This window comes from Vanessa tameamea, chromosome 25, assembly GCF_037043105.1.
Source record: "Vanessa tameamea isolate UH-Manoa-2023 chromosome 25, ilVanTame1 primary haplotype, whole genome shotgun sequence".
Classification (NCBI taxonomy): domain Eukaryota; kingdom Metazoa; phylum Arthropoda; class Insecta; order Lepidoptera; family Nymphalidae; genus Vanessa; species Vanessa tameamea.
Window position 1 is genome coordinate 8,626,807 of NC_087333.1, and position 16,456 is coordinate 8,643,262.

The 16,456-nt window shown below is 33.7% G+C and overlaps 3 protein-coding genes across 3 annotated transcripts; 2 read left to right on the forward strand and 1 right to left on the reverse strand.

Moving 5' to 3' along the window:
• Positions 1 to 384: 384 nt before the first annotated feature.
• LOC113392862 (XK-related protein 6) lies at positions 385 to 7,217 on the forward strand. Its single transcript, XM_026629457.2, has 5 exons — positions 385 to 750; positions 1,196 to 1,315; positions 2,924 to 3,111; positions 4,879 to 5,031; positions 5,700 to 7,217. The coding sequence occupies exons 1-5, from the start codon at positions 494 to 496 to the stop codon at positions 6,170 to 6,172; spliced, it is 1,191 nt and encodes a 396-aa protein (XP_026485242.2). The 5' UTR covers positions 385 to 493; the 3' UTR covers positions 6,173 to 7,217.
• Positions 7,218 to 8,530: 1,313 nt separating this feature from the next.
• On the reverse strand, positions 8,531 to 10,437 carry LOC113392866 (actin-related protein 8). Its single transcript, XM_064218970.1, has one exon. The coding sequence runs from the start codon at positions 10,305 to 10,307 to the stop codon at positions 8,616 to 8,618; it is 1,692 nt and encodes a 563-aa protein (XP_064075040.1). The 5' UTR covers positions 10,308 to 10,437; the 3' UTR covers positions 8,531 to 8,615.
• Positions 10,438 to 10,747: 310 nt separating this feature from the next.
• LOC113392873 (syntaxin-16) lies at positions 10,748 to 14,651 on the forward strand. The gene is made up of 4 exons (XM_064218985.1): positions 10,748 to 10,943; positions 11,197 to 11,333; positions 12,519 to 12,691; positions 13,023 to 14,651. The coding sequence occupies exons 1-4, from the start codon at positions 10,863 to 10,865 to the stop codon at positions 13,649 to 13,651; spliced, it is 1,020 nt and encodes a 339-aa protein (XP_064075055.1). The 5' UTR covers positions 10,748 to 10,862; the 3' UTR covers positions 13,652 to 14,651.
• Positions 14,652 to 16,456: the final 1,805 nt, after the last annotated feature.

Below are 16,456 nucleotides of genomic sequence, written 5' to 3' on the forward strand. Positions count from 1 at the left end.
ATATATATATATATATATTATCTTCAAATATTACATGCTGGGAGTTGGAATAAATATATAACAAACATTAAAATGTTAGTTATGTGACTTTTTATATAACATTCATAACAAAAAAAATGTATAAGTAGTGATTGTAATTTATATGCTTTATCAATTTCCGAATGTTTAAATCCGTATGAAACAACAAAACAAATCAGTGTGATATTATTCATATTCCCCTACACAACGTTTAATAAAGACTGTAAGTATTAAACTAATGGTAATTAATTTCGCTTTCCTTAAAAATCATTTTATGCTTTATTTTTCTATTAACTTTGTTATTGCTAAATTGATAACGTTTAACACTAGCAACATTATCGATATGATAATACTTTCAAATTCAAAATTTTCAAACTTCAGTCAATTGTCAAATAAACTAACAAAGCGCTCGTCTGTTTTTGCGCGATGTATATATATTTTTTATTAATGAAAAAATATTCCTACCTCCTTTAAAATGCCGAAAGCAGCGCGGAAGATGCTTCAAAATGGATACTCTCACGATGAACCTGATCGGATACCTAATAACATCACAATTACAAACTTAGACATTATTATGTATGTTGTGGCTATCGTGGGTCATTTTGTGGATTTGGGGCTGGACATAAATGTAGCAGTGAGGTATTCTATATCGAGAAGGATGATGGAGTTTGGATGGACACTTGCGTTTATTCTTTTCCCAGCATTTGTTAACACAGCGGTCTCCATAAGAATGTAAGTTCAGTGATATTTACGAAAGATTCAGAATGACATCAGTGTTTGGCACCTTTATATGTATCGTAAAAACGGATTTTCTGACTAATTTGATCATCAACTTAAATATCAATGACTAGCTACCCATCGCGGCTATAATAAGCTGTATACAACTTTTCAATTGAAGAACAATCAAAAATAAAAATTCTTGGTTTTATCCAGAAAGTAGAAATTCTCGGCTTTTCTCTATTATAATATGCATGTATTAACATATAAACTTCCCTCTTTATTAACTTAAATTAATTTAAACCCTGTTAAAATCCATTGCAAAGTTTTAAAGATTGAAACATACAGATGGGGTGAAAGGACTTTGTTTAATACAATGTAGATATACTACACAACTTCATATTTGTAAGACCGAATATCTTTAAGGGTATATTCATTCTATTCTATAACATCGGTACAGGTATTCACAGGATAAGCAACAAGATTCAATATCGAACGAGTTTACCAAAAGACGATGGCTGCGGATATTCATACTTGTATTACAAATGGCTCCCATTTTAAGATTCACCGATGCCTTGATGTAAGTATAGATCTCTGTACATAGTATAAGAGAATATATTTCACATTTTATTTATATACAAGACATTCATATTTTATCTTACTTAGTGGTTGGGCTTTGTGCAAGCTCCAAACAGCAATACTTACTGTTGCTGTGTTTTCAATGACATAATAAGTGAACCAGTGTCACTACAAGCACAAAGGGCATATGTTTCAGCCCCCAAACTTAGTGGCACTCTGGTGATATTGTAAGGAATGGTTAAAATTTCTTATAATGCCAATATACTTGGGTAGTTGTGACCTCTACATTAACAGGTGACCCATTCAAGAAATGCAAGAACATACAAAATGGGTTAAACAGCAATTTGCAGCTGTTTGTATATTAATATTATATACTAAATAAGGTTTAAGTTTTATATATATTGGTTTAATAGATATTTCGTTTAGACATTACAGAAGTACATATCATATATTAGTACATATTTCTCTTTGTGCTTAATTTCAGTTCATAATATTATAATTATATGCACAGAAATTGTAATGTTATTGTCGCTTTATCAATAATGAGTCATACAAGGAAATAACAATATTTACAACATGTATTCTATAATAAAAAGGCATTTTTATCAGTATTTCAACATCATTGTGATGTTCCGCTGGTTGTATTGTGGTCTATCTGCTTGGTTTTGCAATAATGGTTAGGGGTTTTGAATGTTTCAATGACATAGTGTCTATCTAAGTAGATAGCATTAACATATACATAATTTCACTGCTATATGAATATTTCTATACATATAATAAAATTGGAGTGTTTGTTTGTAATATTAAAATAATCGCATTTTACTAAATGCGTATGATGTATCCTTTTTTAAATTTTCTTCTGTCTGTTTGTTCCGGCTAATCTCTGCAACAGCTGAAGGGTTTTTTCCGGGACTTTTTCGGGCAGATAGCTGATGTAAAAAGGAGTAACTTATGCTACAACAATAACTTTTGGTTAAATTCAAATGCGCACGATGTCGCGGGCACAGCTAGTGTATTAAGCTAAGCTTTGAAAAGAGCGGGTCAGCCAATTCGTCAACAAGACGTTATTTTCCTATAAGTTAAAGAGGCGATGAGAGCCCGATTATTTTCCTATGCACCGGGGCCCTTGCCCACCACTGATTTCTTGTTTTGTTTAATAAATCGACATCCCTATTTTAATTAAAATAACATATACAACCTCACCCATTCCTTACAATGTGCAATAGCACATTAATAGAATAAATTGTCTCGGTGGTCTAGTGGCTAGCTTATAAGGGAATTAAACCACTGAGTTCCTAGGTCCTGACAACAGGTTGAGCATAGGGATGTGGGCAAGGTCAGAAGCACGGAATGCTTCGTCCTGCGACCGAAATATCGTCCGATTGTGTCAGATTTAACGTTCCATCGGATTATAAGGTTTGCGTACACGTTTGTGCTATTCGATGCCTCGCGTAGTTGGCTAGTTTTTCTCGAGAATGACGCTGTGGTCATAGTCGGACACGGAAAATACCATTGACCTACCCCTTATTTATATAAAATCATGGGTTTCTACAATCAAGCCCTTCAGATGCTATTAGCTGGATGAGATTTAATAATAGTTAATTTTAAGCTATGCGATCAAGTCGAGACGGGCTGAACGAAAGAAGGACCCAACGTCGCAGCGCGTATATTACGGCCTGATGCTCAAGGAAGACTCTGACGCTGCACTGCTAAGGATATTTGAGTGCTTTCTCGAGGCAGCACCGCAGCAAGTTCTTCAGACGAGCTTACTGCTGCGGCAGTATGACCACTTAGCAGGTTTGTACGGAAATGTTACGCTAATTATGAGAATTAGACGTTACATCTTTTATCAATAAATATTGACTGTTGTGTCAGTAGGAAGACATAGTGTGTTCTGTAACAGGTTGTTAATGATCCCCTACTGGATCAAGGCAATCAAGGCCTGAAAAAAAGGTTTGGTGTTTATCTGACGCAGCTCGAATACGGATCGGTTGTAACAAAAGAATCACGACAAATTATAAAGTATAATTCATGATTTAATACCATCCCGCATTGGTCCAAAATGTTCTCCAAAACCTTCTCCTCAAAGGGAGTCTTTTGCCCAGCCGTGGGACATTTACAGGCTGATATTGTGTGTGTGTGTGAAAACAGTAGGAGGATCTTGATCTCGAAATAAGTACAGCTCACAATAAGGCAGTGTAAAGTTTAGTTGTAAAGGACGCGTTTGTTACCGTTACTTTATAAAATTTTTTGTTCACAACCCAAAATGCAGTTAACGGTTGGTTCGACTGCGACCTGGAAAGATTAAGGTGTTGTTTTCGTTGTGTTTTTGGACATTTCACGTAAACGTTAATAAAATAAGTAACTAGATTGTTTATATTTCAAATTAATACGTTTAATATCTGCTGTGTATGATATATGTGTTTGTTAGTTAAATAATATGTTTTGTAACACAGGGTTCAGTTTGAATGGTCTGAAAAGTGGAAAATAAACTTTTTAAGTAGATAAAACCCATCATAATGTACCAAATATACAGTTTTATGTGATACTAGCTGAACCTGCGGCTTTACCCGCGTTTTTTTAAAACTATACCCTCTCCTCCCAATGGACTCAAACTGTCACCATATCAAATTTCACCTAGATCCGTTCACCGGTTTAAGCGGTGGTTGCTTTCGCGTTTATAATAATATTAATATAGATAATTATATTTTTTGTTTTTCTACTCATTTTACTCGATCGGTTAATTTAAATGAATCCATCATTGCGGTACAGTCACTTGACAGTCAGTTTAATATAATTTAATTCCGAAATGAGGAAATCTTCTAGTAACTTGATCGTACTAGTATTGACAACGATATTGTTGATCAATAAAAATATATTTTATTCACTTCGAATTCAGTATACTTTTACAAGCACTTACGTAAAGCTACCACCGGTTCGGAATATAGATTCTACCGAGAGGAACCGGCGAGTAACTCAGTAATTACTCTTTACCAACGTTTGAAATAGATTGTACATGTTAGTTAAATACAATTATATATAATAATACCTGCTTAAAAGTCAAGTATTAACTCCAGGCTTAGAACGAGCGGCCATTATTGAATGTATAATAAATTCATGTTAGTTCTGGTGACCGTCGCGCAGTTCCCTCGTTGGGTGCGAATCCTGAGTACAGAAGCTGTATCATAGTATTACTTATAAATTATTTATTGCGACTGCTATATTATAAATCGGTAGTTGTCGCCTTCGTCTTCGCTCGCATTTTAGGGATTGGTTGTTAAGTTTTAGGTATAATTTTTTTTTTTATAAATATAGATTAGACGACCTCCGCTGTCGAGTAGTGTGTACGCCGAGTCGATGTAGAAAAAGTTCATTGGTTTTCTACGTTGTCTTGGGTCTGGGTGTTTGTGGTACCGTCGTTACTTCTGATTTCCATAACACAAGTGCTTTAGCTACTTACGTTGGGATCAGAGTAATGTATGTGATGTTGTTATAAAAAATATATATGTATATTATAGATGTGTCAATTTCCCTCCAGTGAGTCAATATTATATATGATTCCAGTGCACCAGGTGCTGTCGATATGCTCGTCGGTGGTGGGCATGGGGTGGTGCCTGGCGGCCTACCAGCGAGCGGTGCGCTTCGCCCAGCAGGACAAGGACAACATGAGCTGGCCCGGAACTGTCCTGCAGACGGCCTGGCACTTTCTCGTTACACGTAAGCCGATAATTTATACTGAAATTACTTGACTGACTGAAATGACGCGACAATGTCGATCGAATCTCTTGGTGCTTTTTTTTTTAAACGATATTATTTTAAACTAATACTAGCTGAACCTGCGGCTTTACCCGCGCGAAATTTATAAAACACAAACTTACTTTAATCCCCGTTTAACCCCTTAGGTGTGAAGTTTCGTAAAATCCGTTCTTAGATAATAATTCTGCACCCTATAAGGAACCTTCCGGCCAAGATTCAAGTTTGTATGTGTTATAGTTTCTGAGATTTCGAGATTAATCAGGGAGTCGTGTTTCGCTTTTTTTATATATCAATTAAAAGGTATTAAAATTTGTTTGTTTGTATGTGTGAGGTAATTTGCGGAAGTAATGACCCAATTCTAATTTTTTTTTTTCACTAGTAGGAAGCTACTCTGCCGGAGCGCTAGAGGGTATAAATTATATTAATATCGCCCTAGCTGAACCTGCGCGGGATGCGCGAAATTGATAGAACTCTATCTATAGCAAAAAAAAGCCTATATCGTTTTCCGGGACTCAAACTATCTCCATACCAAATCGCATTTAAATCTGTTCAACCGACAGATCAGATTAAAAAATGTAGTGTTAGACAGTTACATTAATTTGTATTAAATCAATGATTGTTTTTTCCAGTAAGTCGCGTGATCTCCATATCAATAGTGGCGCACCTGTACCCGCACTGGACCGTCGTCGCCTGCGCCGCCCACATCCTGGTGATGGCGACGTGGCTGCAGGTCTTCGACCGGTCTCCGTTCTGTTCCCACAACAAGCTGTGTGAGGTGGCCTTCTCCTTCGCGCTCGGCTCAGTGTATCTCTTCACGTACATCCTGCCCGTGGAGGGCAGGACGAGGTATCGTTACTCGGTATACTATTCAATATGCTTCCTGCAAAATTTAACATGTTCGGTCATATGGTACGTGTATTCGGATGAGGTGACCGGCGCAGCTGTTTACTTCTACCCGGTCTTGGTGCTCAGTGTGGTCCCCTATGTGATGGGTATAATGTTCATGATTTTGTACTATGCAGTCTTTCATCCGAAGACCTGTGCGATATCAGATGTGACCGTTGCATTTAAATCTGATCGAGAGATTGCTGAAATTAGCTAACGATGACTAAATTGTTATATTGTTGAGCTGTAAGTATTTTTTACTGTTGAGTAGGATTTGATGCATTTTATTATTCTTAAGAATTCATATGTTCTAAATGATGCCAATAATTATTTCATGAAAATTGTTGAACAAATTTATTATTACTAAGTTCTCTCTCTGATGCATGTAGCTAAAAAGGATAGGGCTCTAGTTGTTTATCAGTTGTGCTCAGCGGAGTTGACTTAACTTGCCGGTGTTGCATAATATTGCGCCTTATAAGTATCCCATAAACAGTTTTGTGTAATAAACTCCAAAACTTTTATCAGAGCCTTGAATGTGTACCACGCAGTCTTATAAATCAAGCGATATTTATGGAATATAATGTTTAATTTAAAATTTCATTAGCATACTTGGGCCCCCAATCACCGAAAGCCAAAGGGTCGGCACTTGACGACATTTATACAATCATGTTGATTGAACATATTGCATTACGTTCAATGAAAATTAGGACTTAAAATATTGTGTAGACATTTTAATTTGATGTGTTTGATATGAGCTTGTTACTTTTGTTAAATTAGTTTGATTGGAGATTGAATTCAACAGAATCAGTCAATATAAGTTTTTATGTTTATAGAAGTTTTTACTCAATATAATTATGTATTTTTCTAAATAACAATATTGTTGATATTGCCATAATAATTTTATACATAAATGTAAACAAAAGACTGGTTACATAGTTTTAATCAATAGTGTTTTTATTGTATTTACAGAGCTTTGTGTCAAATTTTTTGTATGAAGTCTATTCAATGAAGTCTTACAAATTGAAATTAAATCATTAGATACTATTTTTATTGAATAATGTTATGACAATTAATAAAAGGAAGAGTACACTTTCGAATGGCAACACTAGAGTGAGCAAGAACTGCTTTTCGCTCTTGATCTTTTTGATACGATTTTATTAATATATAGTTACAATGGATCCTGATATTATTTAAAAGATTTTTTTGTAAGACTTCTTTTGTAATAGACTATTTATGAAATACATATGTTATGGGAGAAGTATACAGAATTTTTTTTTAAACAATGTCATATTCAAGTTATTAACATATTAAATATCATATATATAATAAGTCGTTATTTATAAATAATGGATTCTATCTTTTGTAAATAACGACTTAATTAATTATGTACAAATTTAGTAGTACAAATTAATCATGTTAATAAATTAAATATAATATTTAAATAATCACTGTACATATCATGATAGCTTAGGCAAGAATGAAGCATCAAAGATTCATTATTAAAAATAAACTTGATTAAATACATTGAAAAAAAGGTGTAATTTTTTGCAAAGGTATTAATAACTGTATATTCTATGTGCTTCTAACATAACTACTTATGGATAATAATATTAAGTTTATTTCTTATTTCTGCAGTTTTATATACGAATCTCATGAAAGTTTTCACTAAGTGAACTCTTAAAAGTAGGTACCTCGAGAGTATTTTTTTAATAAATTTTATTACTATTTATTATTGTTTTATTTGCAATATACATTAATTGATTTTATCACATTACATACTTTGAGACATTTATTTTAATTTACTTATATATTCATCAAATACATACATTGTATTTATTATTATTCTTTTGTCCTACATAAAATATTTCCTGCGTTTCCTAAGGTCGTCTAGTCGAGAATGCTTTTAGCATCAAACCCGCCTTTCGTACAATTTTATATATTGTATATTGATGCTTACTAAGCGACAGTCATTAAATATATATTTAATGTGGCTTTTATTTGTGCCCGGAGGGCACCGATTATTTCGCCAATGTCACGTGCGATGGAGAAGACACGATGGAGATTGAACGTTACAACGGTACGGTCGAGATTACAGGCTCAATTTAATTTTGAAAGCATAATTGTAGACTTTGTAGTCATTATATTATCAAGATACTACATTTGAATTTATAACTAACCTCTTCATAAATTAAATTTACATTAATATAACGAAATATTTCGTCACCTCCAGATACAGATAATAAAATTAAAAGTAGGTACCTATATCTAAAAAAATATCATAACCGCATTGCCGGGTTAGGCAATTAGTGCTGATTCTGGCTACCTTAATTAGGTTAGATTAACCCAATCTTGAACCAAGTTTCGGCAGAGTTTCGCCTGTCAACGACACGAGCTGACCCGAATAATAAAAAACAAGATATGATATTATTATAAACCGAATATAATTATTCACAAAAACCATATACAATACAACAGAAAAACTAAGTTACAATACTAGTATTCAAGTCTTGTCAAATTATTTAAGTGCTCTGACATGTGACGTGGGTTTTGGCGGGTAAATAACAGACGAGTAAAATACTTAATAAAGTTTGTTTACTGACTAAAACATACAATTCCAACATTATTTATAACTCTTATATATAGATCTTATTTTTATTATGTTACCATATAAATGGAGCGCGTTCTCTCAATATTTTCAACCCATATCTATTCCATTCACTCTGATTTATCCAGAGTTCTATTGCGGATTCCAAACAAGACATAACTGCTGCTCCTTTCCAAACTGTACTCGCTGGGTCAATATCCTTTGGAGACGTCACTATTTCTAACTGCTCAGTCTTATATGTGTAGGGAATTTGGAGAGCTAATCTATTTTGCAGCCATAAATTAAGTCCGTGAACTTTAACCCCACCTCCGACAATCAAAATACTACTGTACATCTTTCGTTTCAGCTCTTCACTAGTACAACGATCTATACTTTGTAATATTGCTGCATCTAAGCTTAGAACTTGCCCTGGTGCTAATGATACAATATCTCCAGGGCCCCCTTCTAATGTATCCACGACAATATCTTCATCGGGATTGGCAGTGGGTTGATTTTCATTTGTCGCCTCAAACTGTTGGCTTTCATTAGCACTTGGATCAGCAGTCTCACGTTTTCTACCAGTCTCCCTTAAAAATTCCGCATCGAAAGGATCTTCTGCATCACTGGGCTGCCGATTTTGAATCTTTGTTGTTTTCTGACCAGTAATTTTAAGCAGATCTGTATAGAATAAAGAAAGTGGTGATATTATACATTCATCACCCACTTGCAAGGTATATTTGTTCACTACATCACCAGGATGATCAACTAGGAAGGTTTTCTCTTGTGGTCCACACACGTCTAAGTTTACATGACAAAAATCTTGATAGAGATTACGCATAAGAATTACATCTCTCGGAACATTCTCATTCCAGTTTTTATAAGGAAAAGCACTTTTATGGAACATCCAAGACAATGCTTGGCACACATCTCCAGCACCATAGTCCATTCTTAATCTGGTGGTCTTATGAGAAATACCATCTTCAACACATGAAATGGCAGTTTTTTGGTCACCAATATCTACAACACATGCCGAGCCTATTCCAGCTCCAAACGTTGCACCCACACTTTCCTGCAGAAGGAAACAGTGTCCAAACCCTAAATCCTTTAGTAACAAAGAAGTTAAGTATTTTAAATGACTTCTAGAGTATATATCTGGTATGAGTAATACACATCGGTACTTAACAAGTTCTATGAGAGGTATGTCCAACTTGTATTCAATAATGGAACTCCAAATAGTATACAAATCATTTAGAACTGATGAAATAGAACCACCAACTTCTGGGTGCAAGTTGAAATCACCTCTTCGGAACGGAAAATGTATGTTATAAGGCAGCTCAGGATCGATGTCGAGTACCAAGTCCCCAATAACGATCTCACACTGTACTTGCGGCCAAGGTTCTCCATCGTTTTCCGTTTCCGGCAATGATCTGCGGTTAAAAGCAGCTATTTGTTGCGGTGGCGTCGCATATCGCCTGGCTCCATTTGATTGCATACACGACTGAAGTGTGTGCGATATTTGTAAGCGACATTCTTCTAATTCTTCAATGAGTTCCTTCGTTTTTGGTACACTAGGAGGTACGAAAGGATCTCGATATATTTTACCCCCAGGTCGACGTTTTCTTGCGATGCAGTGGAGTTGTTTGACTGGAACTAAGTCGGAAGCTCGTCCTATCCTTACATAGAGTGACCCCGGATGGATCACAATAATCCTATTGGAAGGAAACTGTTGGAACTGTTCAGGACCGGGATCATGAGTCGGCACACTCATTTGTAAGGAGTTATTACGAATATATTACAAAATAAACTTCCTAAAATTGGTTAGTAACTAGCAGGTTCTTTAATAGTGTGAGATAAAATGTTTTTAAAAAAATCCGGCTATATTATAAACATAACCTAAAAATGACATTTGTCATATTCTATCACAGACTGCACAAATAAACAAAACAATTATTAAAATATTATCTCATTTCATCGAATCGAAAAAATCAAAGGTATCAGTTAACAGATCGTAGAGTTATTTTTATATTTTAGGAATGTAACGTAAATCCGAAGACTATGAAAAAAGATCTTTTAACATTTGTATTCTACCTATTCTACCTACATTATTTTATTTATAAAGATCTCTAAAAAATACAATTATTTCGGCTTGTATTCTAATATATAACATAAACCTTAATATTCATATATGAAGATCCGATTGTTAATGGGACTGTCAAAGTCAATCAATTTGTTTTTTGTCAAAATGATATTTTCGTGTGGCGATTGAGGATTATCAAAATATAATTAGAAAATTCATTGTTTTCAATTCGAATTATTTAACAAAATGGTGTCACGAAGCTTAACAGAAGTTTTCGTGTTAATGCGAAATAATGCTATACACAGCAAGCATATATTTTCAGAACAGGTAGGTTTACAGTTATTGATTTAGTTTTTCAACTCTAATTTTGCACAAATACTTCAAAAGCTACTAGAGCTTTATAATTGAATTAATAATTCACTATAAAATTTATTATAGTGAATTAATTTATTGGAACTTAACGATTACAAAATTATTTAATATAAAATAAAATCATAATAAAATATAACTTGACCATAATCTATAATCTTGTATTAATTACAAAGTGATTATATCTGTTTTAATTATAATTAAACAATAGGCAAATGATACGGAGAGAGTAAGACTGATGAGATCAAATTCTCATGAAATGGAAGCTGGCTTGGAACTAAAATCTGAGTCCAATGCCCCACCACCTTGGAGTGACTCGTTGGAGGAGGCACATTATATAGTTACGAGGTATGTGGAGCCATTTATATATCTTCGAAAAGGATTAAATGGGAATTGTTGGGGATATTATATGTTTGGTTTACATCTCTGCAAGTAAAAGCCCTTTAAGATGCTTGATTCACGATGAAGCATAAGTTAATGATCCAGTACTTGTTTGATTAAGTGTGCAATTTCAACTAAAACATCTACAGAGAATATATAAATACTTGGTGTTCAAATAAGTAAAATAATTCATTGTTTTGGGGTGAACTTTATGTTGAGTTGAGGTGTGTTTTGGATGATGGCTGAACATAATAATGTTATGAAACTTAATGTATAAGTAGATTTGATAAGACAATTTTATTGTGTGATTTTTTGTAAGGAATATGCCAAGTCCAGTCCAGTTCAGCCAAGCACCGCTGAGATTTTATGAGTTGGTGATTCATTTTAATTATAATATTTGCTCTGAAACATCCATTATGCGTTTCCCCCACGTGAAGTGGGGTGGTGAGACTCTCCACTAGACTTTGCATGAGTACCTAAGTACTAAATCGATAAGCAGATTTTTGGAACTTGCTTAGAGATACAACCATACATTAGTTTCTTTTACTCTGAAGCGACCACCACTGATGCCATTTTTGTGGAATTATTAAGAATAATCAAACCGATAATCACGATGTTATATTGCCGCAATTACTTGTTTCGTCTCTCAAAGCGTGAAAAACTGGTTAGGCAGTAAGTGAGATACAGTACGCAGCTAATATTTGATTGGTACGCGACATTATTTTGATGTACCATATTATACGAATATTACATAGAGAAGACAATTTTAAAGAATGCAGCTTTTTTGACCACCTGAAATTTAGAGATTTTAACAGCTTACTATATCAAATACAATTATAAATACTAATCAAAGACAATGACCATTTTACAATATTTTAATGTTTGACATATTCCTAACACTTGTGTACTTGTATGTGTATTTTGATTTTATTCGATTGTAACCAATTTTTTAATATATACACTAGCAGCCTGTAAATTTCGCACTGCTGGGCTAAGGCCTCCTCTCCGTTTGAGGAGAAAGTTTGGAGCATATTCCACCACGCTGATCCAATATAATATATAATATAATGTTAACAGTATGCTGTGACATTGAAGCTTAAGCCTGGAAATATTTAGACAGGCTTCTTATTCCAGATTAAATTTTGTCCTCAGGTTAAGGACTAAGTTGTCAGAACTTCAGTCCCGTCACGAGCGACAGATCCGAAGGCCAGCTCTGGACGACAGCGGCGAACAGCAGCAAATTGACCGATTGTCGGCAGAAATTGGCCGACTTTTCACTCAAGCACACGCGCGAATTACAACTATTAAATCTCAGATACGACATGGTATGTTTTTTGACTTCTCTAACTATACGTAAGAACAAAACAAACGACAGGCCTGCGTGACTACAGGCACAAGAGACATAACATCTTAGTTCCCAAAGTTGGTGGTTACCTGTTTCCAAGTTGGTGGCGACAACAGGATAGGTTAATATTTCTTACAGCGTCAATGTCTATGAGCAGTGGTGACCATTTCCTGTCACGTGGCGCAATTACCCGTCCTTATTCGTATATCGTAAAAATGTTATTAAAAACAACAACAAAAAGTTACTATACGCGATTCCCCAAATTTTTAGGGCAAATTTCCGACCATTATCACTGATTATATTTCTTCCAGGCAACAACAGTGAACAGAAACTAGCGAGTAACGTAGTTCTAGCATTAGTCACAATCCTTCAGGATCTGAGCATAACTTTCCGCACGTCGCAGTCGAACTACCTGAAATCCTTAACTTCCAGAGAAGAAAGATCGAACGCGTATTTCGATCTCCCAAATTTTGAAGAACTCAGCTTACAAGACAACGACCTTCTGCCAGGACTGACCAACAATCAGACAGACCTGTTATTTTCGTTACCGAGTACATCCGGTTCACAGAACTTCGACGAGGAAAATTTAGATGGAATGTTCCAGAAGCAAGCGATGAGTCAAAAACAGCTGTTACTGATGCAGGAGGAGAACAGCAAGATGATTGAAGAGAGAGATGAGGAAGTTAACAAGATTGTCAAGTCCATCGTAGATTTGAACGATATTTTTAAAGATTTGGCAACTATGGTTCACGAACAGGGTACAGTTTTAGACAGGATAGATTACAACATTGAACAAACCCAGGTGCAAGTCCACGAAGGGTTCAAGCAGCTGCAGAAAGCTGAAAGGTATCAAAGAAAAAATAGGAAAATGCACTGTATATTTATACTAGGGATAAGTGTTTTTGTGATGGTAATTTTACTGATTATAGTAAAAAGTTAGCTCTTAATGCAATGGAAATAAATCTTTTTGTCGCGTGGCAAATTTTGTTTTGTATCGGCTGAGAAATTTCGAACTTTGAAAGCACAAACATCGCAAAGCACTTCTGTTAATTGTGTTACTAAATATTTAAATTTTATTCAATATTTCTGTTTTATATAAAGAAACAATTATTATTCAGTTTTTATGTTTGCAGCTGGCAACACTTATTAATTTTGTAGTTACATTTACCTAGAATGTATTTGTGAGAATAATTCATAAGGTGATTGTGTACGATACAAAAGCATTATCTATTTGAATATGAGGATTTTAAAACAGACTGTAGTGTAGTTAGACAACAAAAAATATTATATGTAAACTATTTAGATCTAGTTAATGCTGGTTCACACTAGTTCGAGAGTCGTGGTCCATAGATGTCATCTATACATCGGATCGAATTCAGTAATACTTCGATATAGTTTGACTAATTAACACTATCGTTAAATTTGGAGATTGGTTTTATTCAAGAAACTTATTCAATTGCAGTTCTTCAAATGATACCATACAATCAGTCGCCATGACAAGTGATAAACACAAACTTGCTTAAGATGCGAAGATTGCGTTCGTACCGATAAAATATCCGGCGGATTCGATTTTTTAAATTTTCTTCTCCAGTCAATAGAAGCAGTTTTTATTAACTTTAAATGATGAGAAAATCGATATAAAGGAACTCGAATCAGTTGAAATACGATCGATGCGATCTTACCCCGCTATACGAATGTCCATCCGAACTAATGTGAGCCGACTCGTATTATTTACAAACCGACATAAACAGAAGCGTAATAAATATTCGATCTGGTTCAAAGTCATTCCTATTCTTAGATGTAATTAATTTTATATTAAGATTTATGACAGTTTTTTTTTTTACGTTATCGATGTTTCTTTCTCAAAGGCTGGATTTCTATTAATAAGCTTAGCGGACTACTACATGGCTGTATGCAATCGTTACTTTGCCAGTTGAAATTTTTACAGAAAAGATCGTACGTTTTTTTTTATTTATCTTGAAAAATTAAGTATTTAGCAAATTTTTGCCTTGTTTTGTGACGTCACAAGTTCTTTGAGAGTAATTTTTAATAGTAACTCGTTGAATTCAGGATGTTAAGGGACCGCTGATCGTAAGAGTAAGCTATTTGTCGCTATTTCAATAAAAATGGTTTCTTTGAGATAAAATATTATTCTTGTATGTACCTGTAAATATTGTGCATTGGCAAACATTTCCGATAATCGTATTGTTACAAATTATTTTGATTCTAAAAAACACTTTCAAAAACTTTATCACAAACGAATAACTAAATGGCATTTCGAAGTACAATATTTGCATTGCAGCAAAAAGTCCATTACGATTAGTATTTCAGCAATATATTCAGTCTGAAGTCTCACTAAACTTCATATCGGAACACCACAATATAAAATATTGTTCCCACTATTAACATCTTATCAATTCAAATGGTATATTTATTAATCGTTGTATATTTATTTGGTTAATATTTAATTCTTTAAGGCAGTTTTCTAGTCTTGATTGTTTTATTTTGAATAGACATAGCATTTAATATGATCTATTTAAAAAAAACATGACCAAAATTCGTTAAGTTATTCCATAGATAATAAGTAGTTAGGTATACAGATAATATAACATTAAAATTTTATTTATATTGAAAATGTGTTTTAACGTAAGAGCTATTCATGTGTGTTACGCCGGTATCACTTGTCCCCTTTCCCATTTACTCAGTCCTCTAAAGTAAACGTTAAAATCCATTGACCACAAATAAATATTCGTTAATGATGAATTAGTAATGAGTCTACTTAGACGTTTCATTATACTCCCTTTTCCAGTAATTATTGCGTGCGTGTCACATAAATAGCTCCTGAATAGTTTGAGCATGAGTGCACATGATTAATGAGATAAAAAAAAATCAACAACATCTCTGGATTTTGTTTATTTTAATTTGACTTATGTATAGATAGAAAAAAAATTCCAAGCCATTCAAATTCCATTATTAGATCAGCTCTTTGTTAAAGTAAGAAATAAAGAATATTTAATTTCCTAAAGGTCGGTTGATATGCTTAAATATATATATATATTGAAAAATTTGAACTATATATATAGTTCAAATTTTTTTTAAAAAAACAAACATTTATTTAATCTACATTCTGAAGAGAATAAAATTGAATATTTCGATTGTATTGTCACGAGCACCAAGTGTATGCATTTGTGTATGAAATCAGTCAAATGGGTCAGACGAAACATTAAAATGAGTTCTTGTAAGTTCAAGATGCACACATATTAATCGCTAAAGTTTAATAAGTTACTTAAGTCACACTAGGAAATATAAATATATCAAATAGGTACACATGTTGTATGAAACTTTTGACAATTTGTTATAAATATTAAATTTAAAGGGCCTGTTTCTAAACGGAAAGTGCCTATAACTCAATGTGTGACTGTACTTTATACATTATTAATGTCTATATTGTTGTATGTCTATTTAATAAATTTAAATGAAACTTATGCATTAAATTTATCATTATTTCATTAATTAAAACCAAAATATTCTTTCAGTGTAATAATTATAACTATTACATTTTTACTTAGAACATTAACTAAAGAATTTCGACTCATTTTTAGTTCTCATAATAATGGTGTTGTTACAATGGTTTGACAAATAACCTCAGTGAAAATGCTGTAGTAATTTTTTTAATTTTATCATTTACTCAACTGTGTTCAATCTAGTTTTTATTTTTTTAACTTATACTTATTTCTTGTAATGA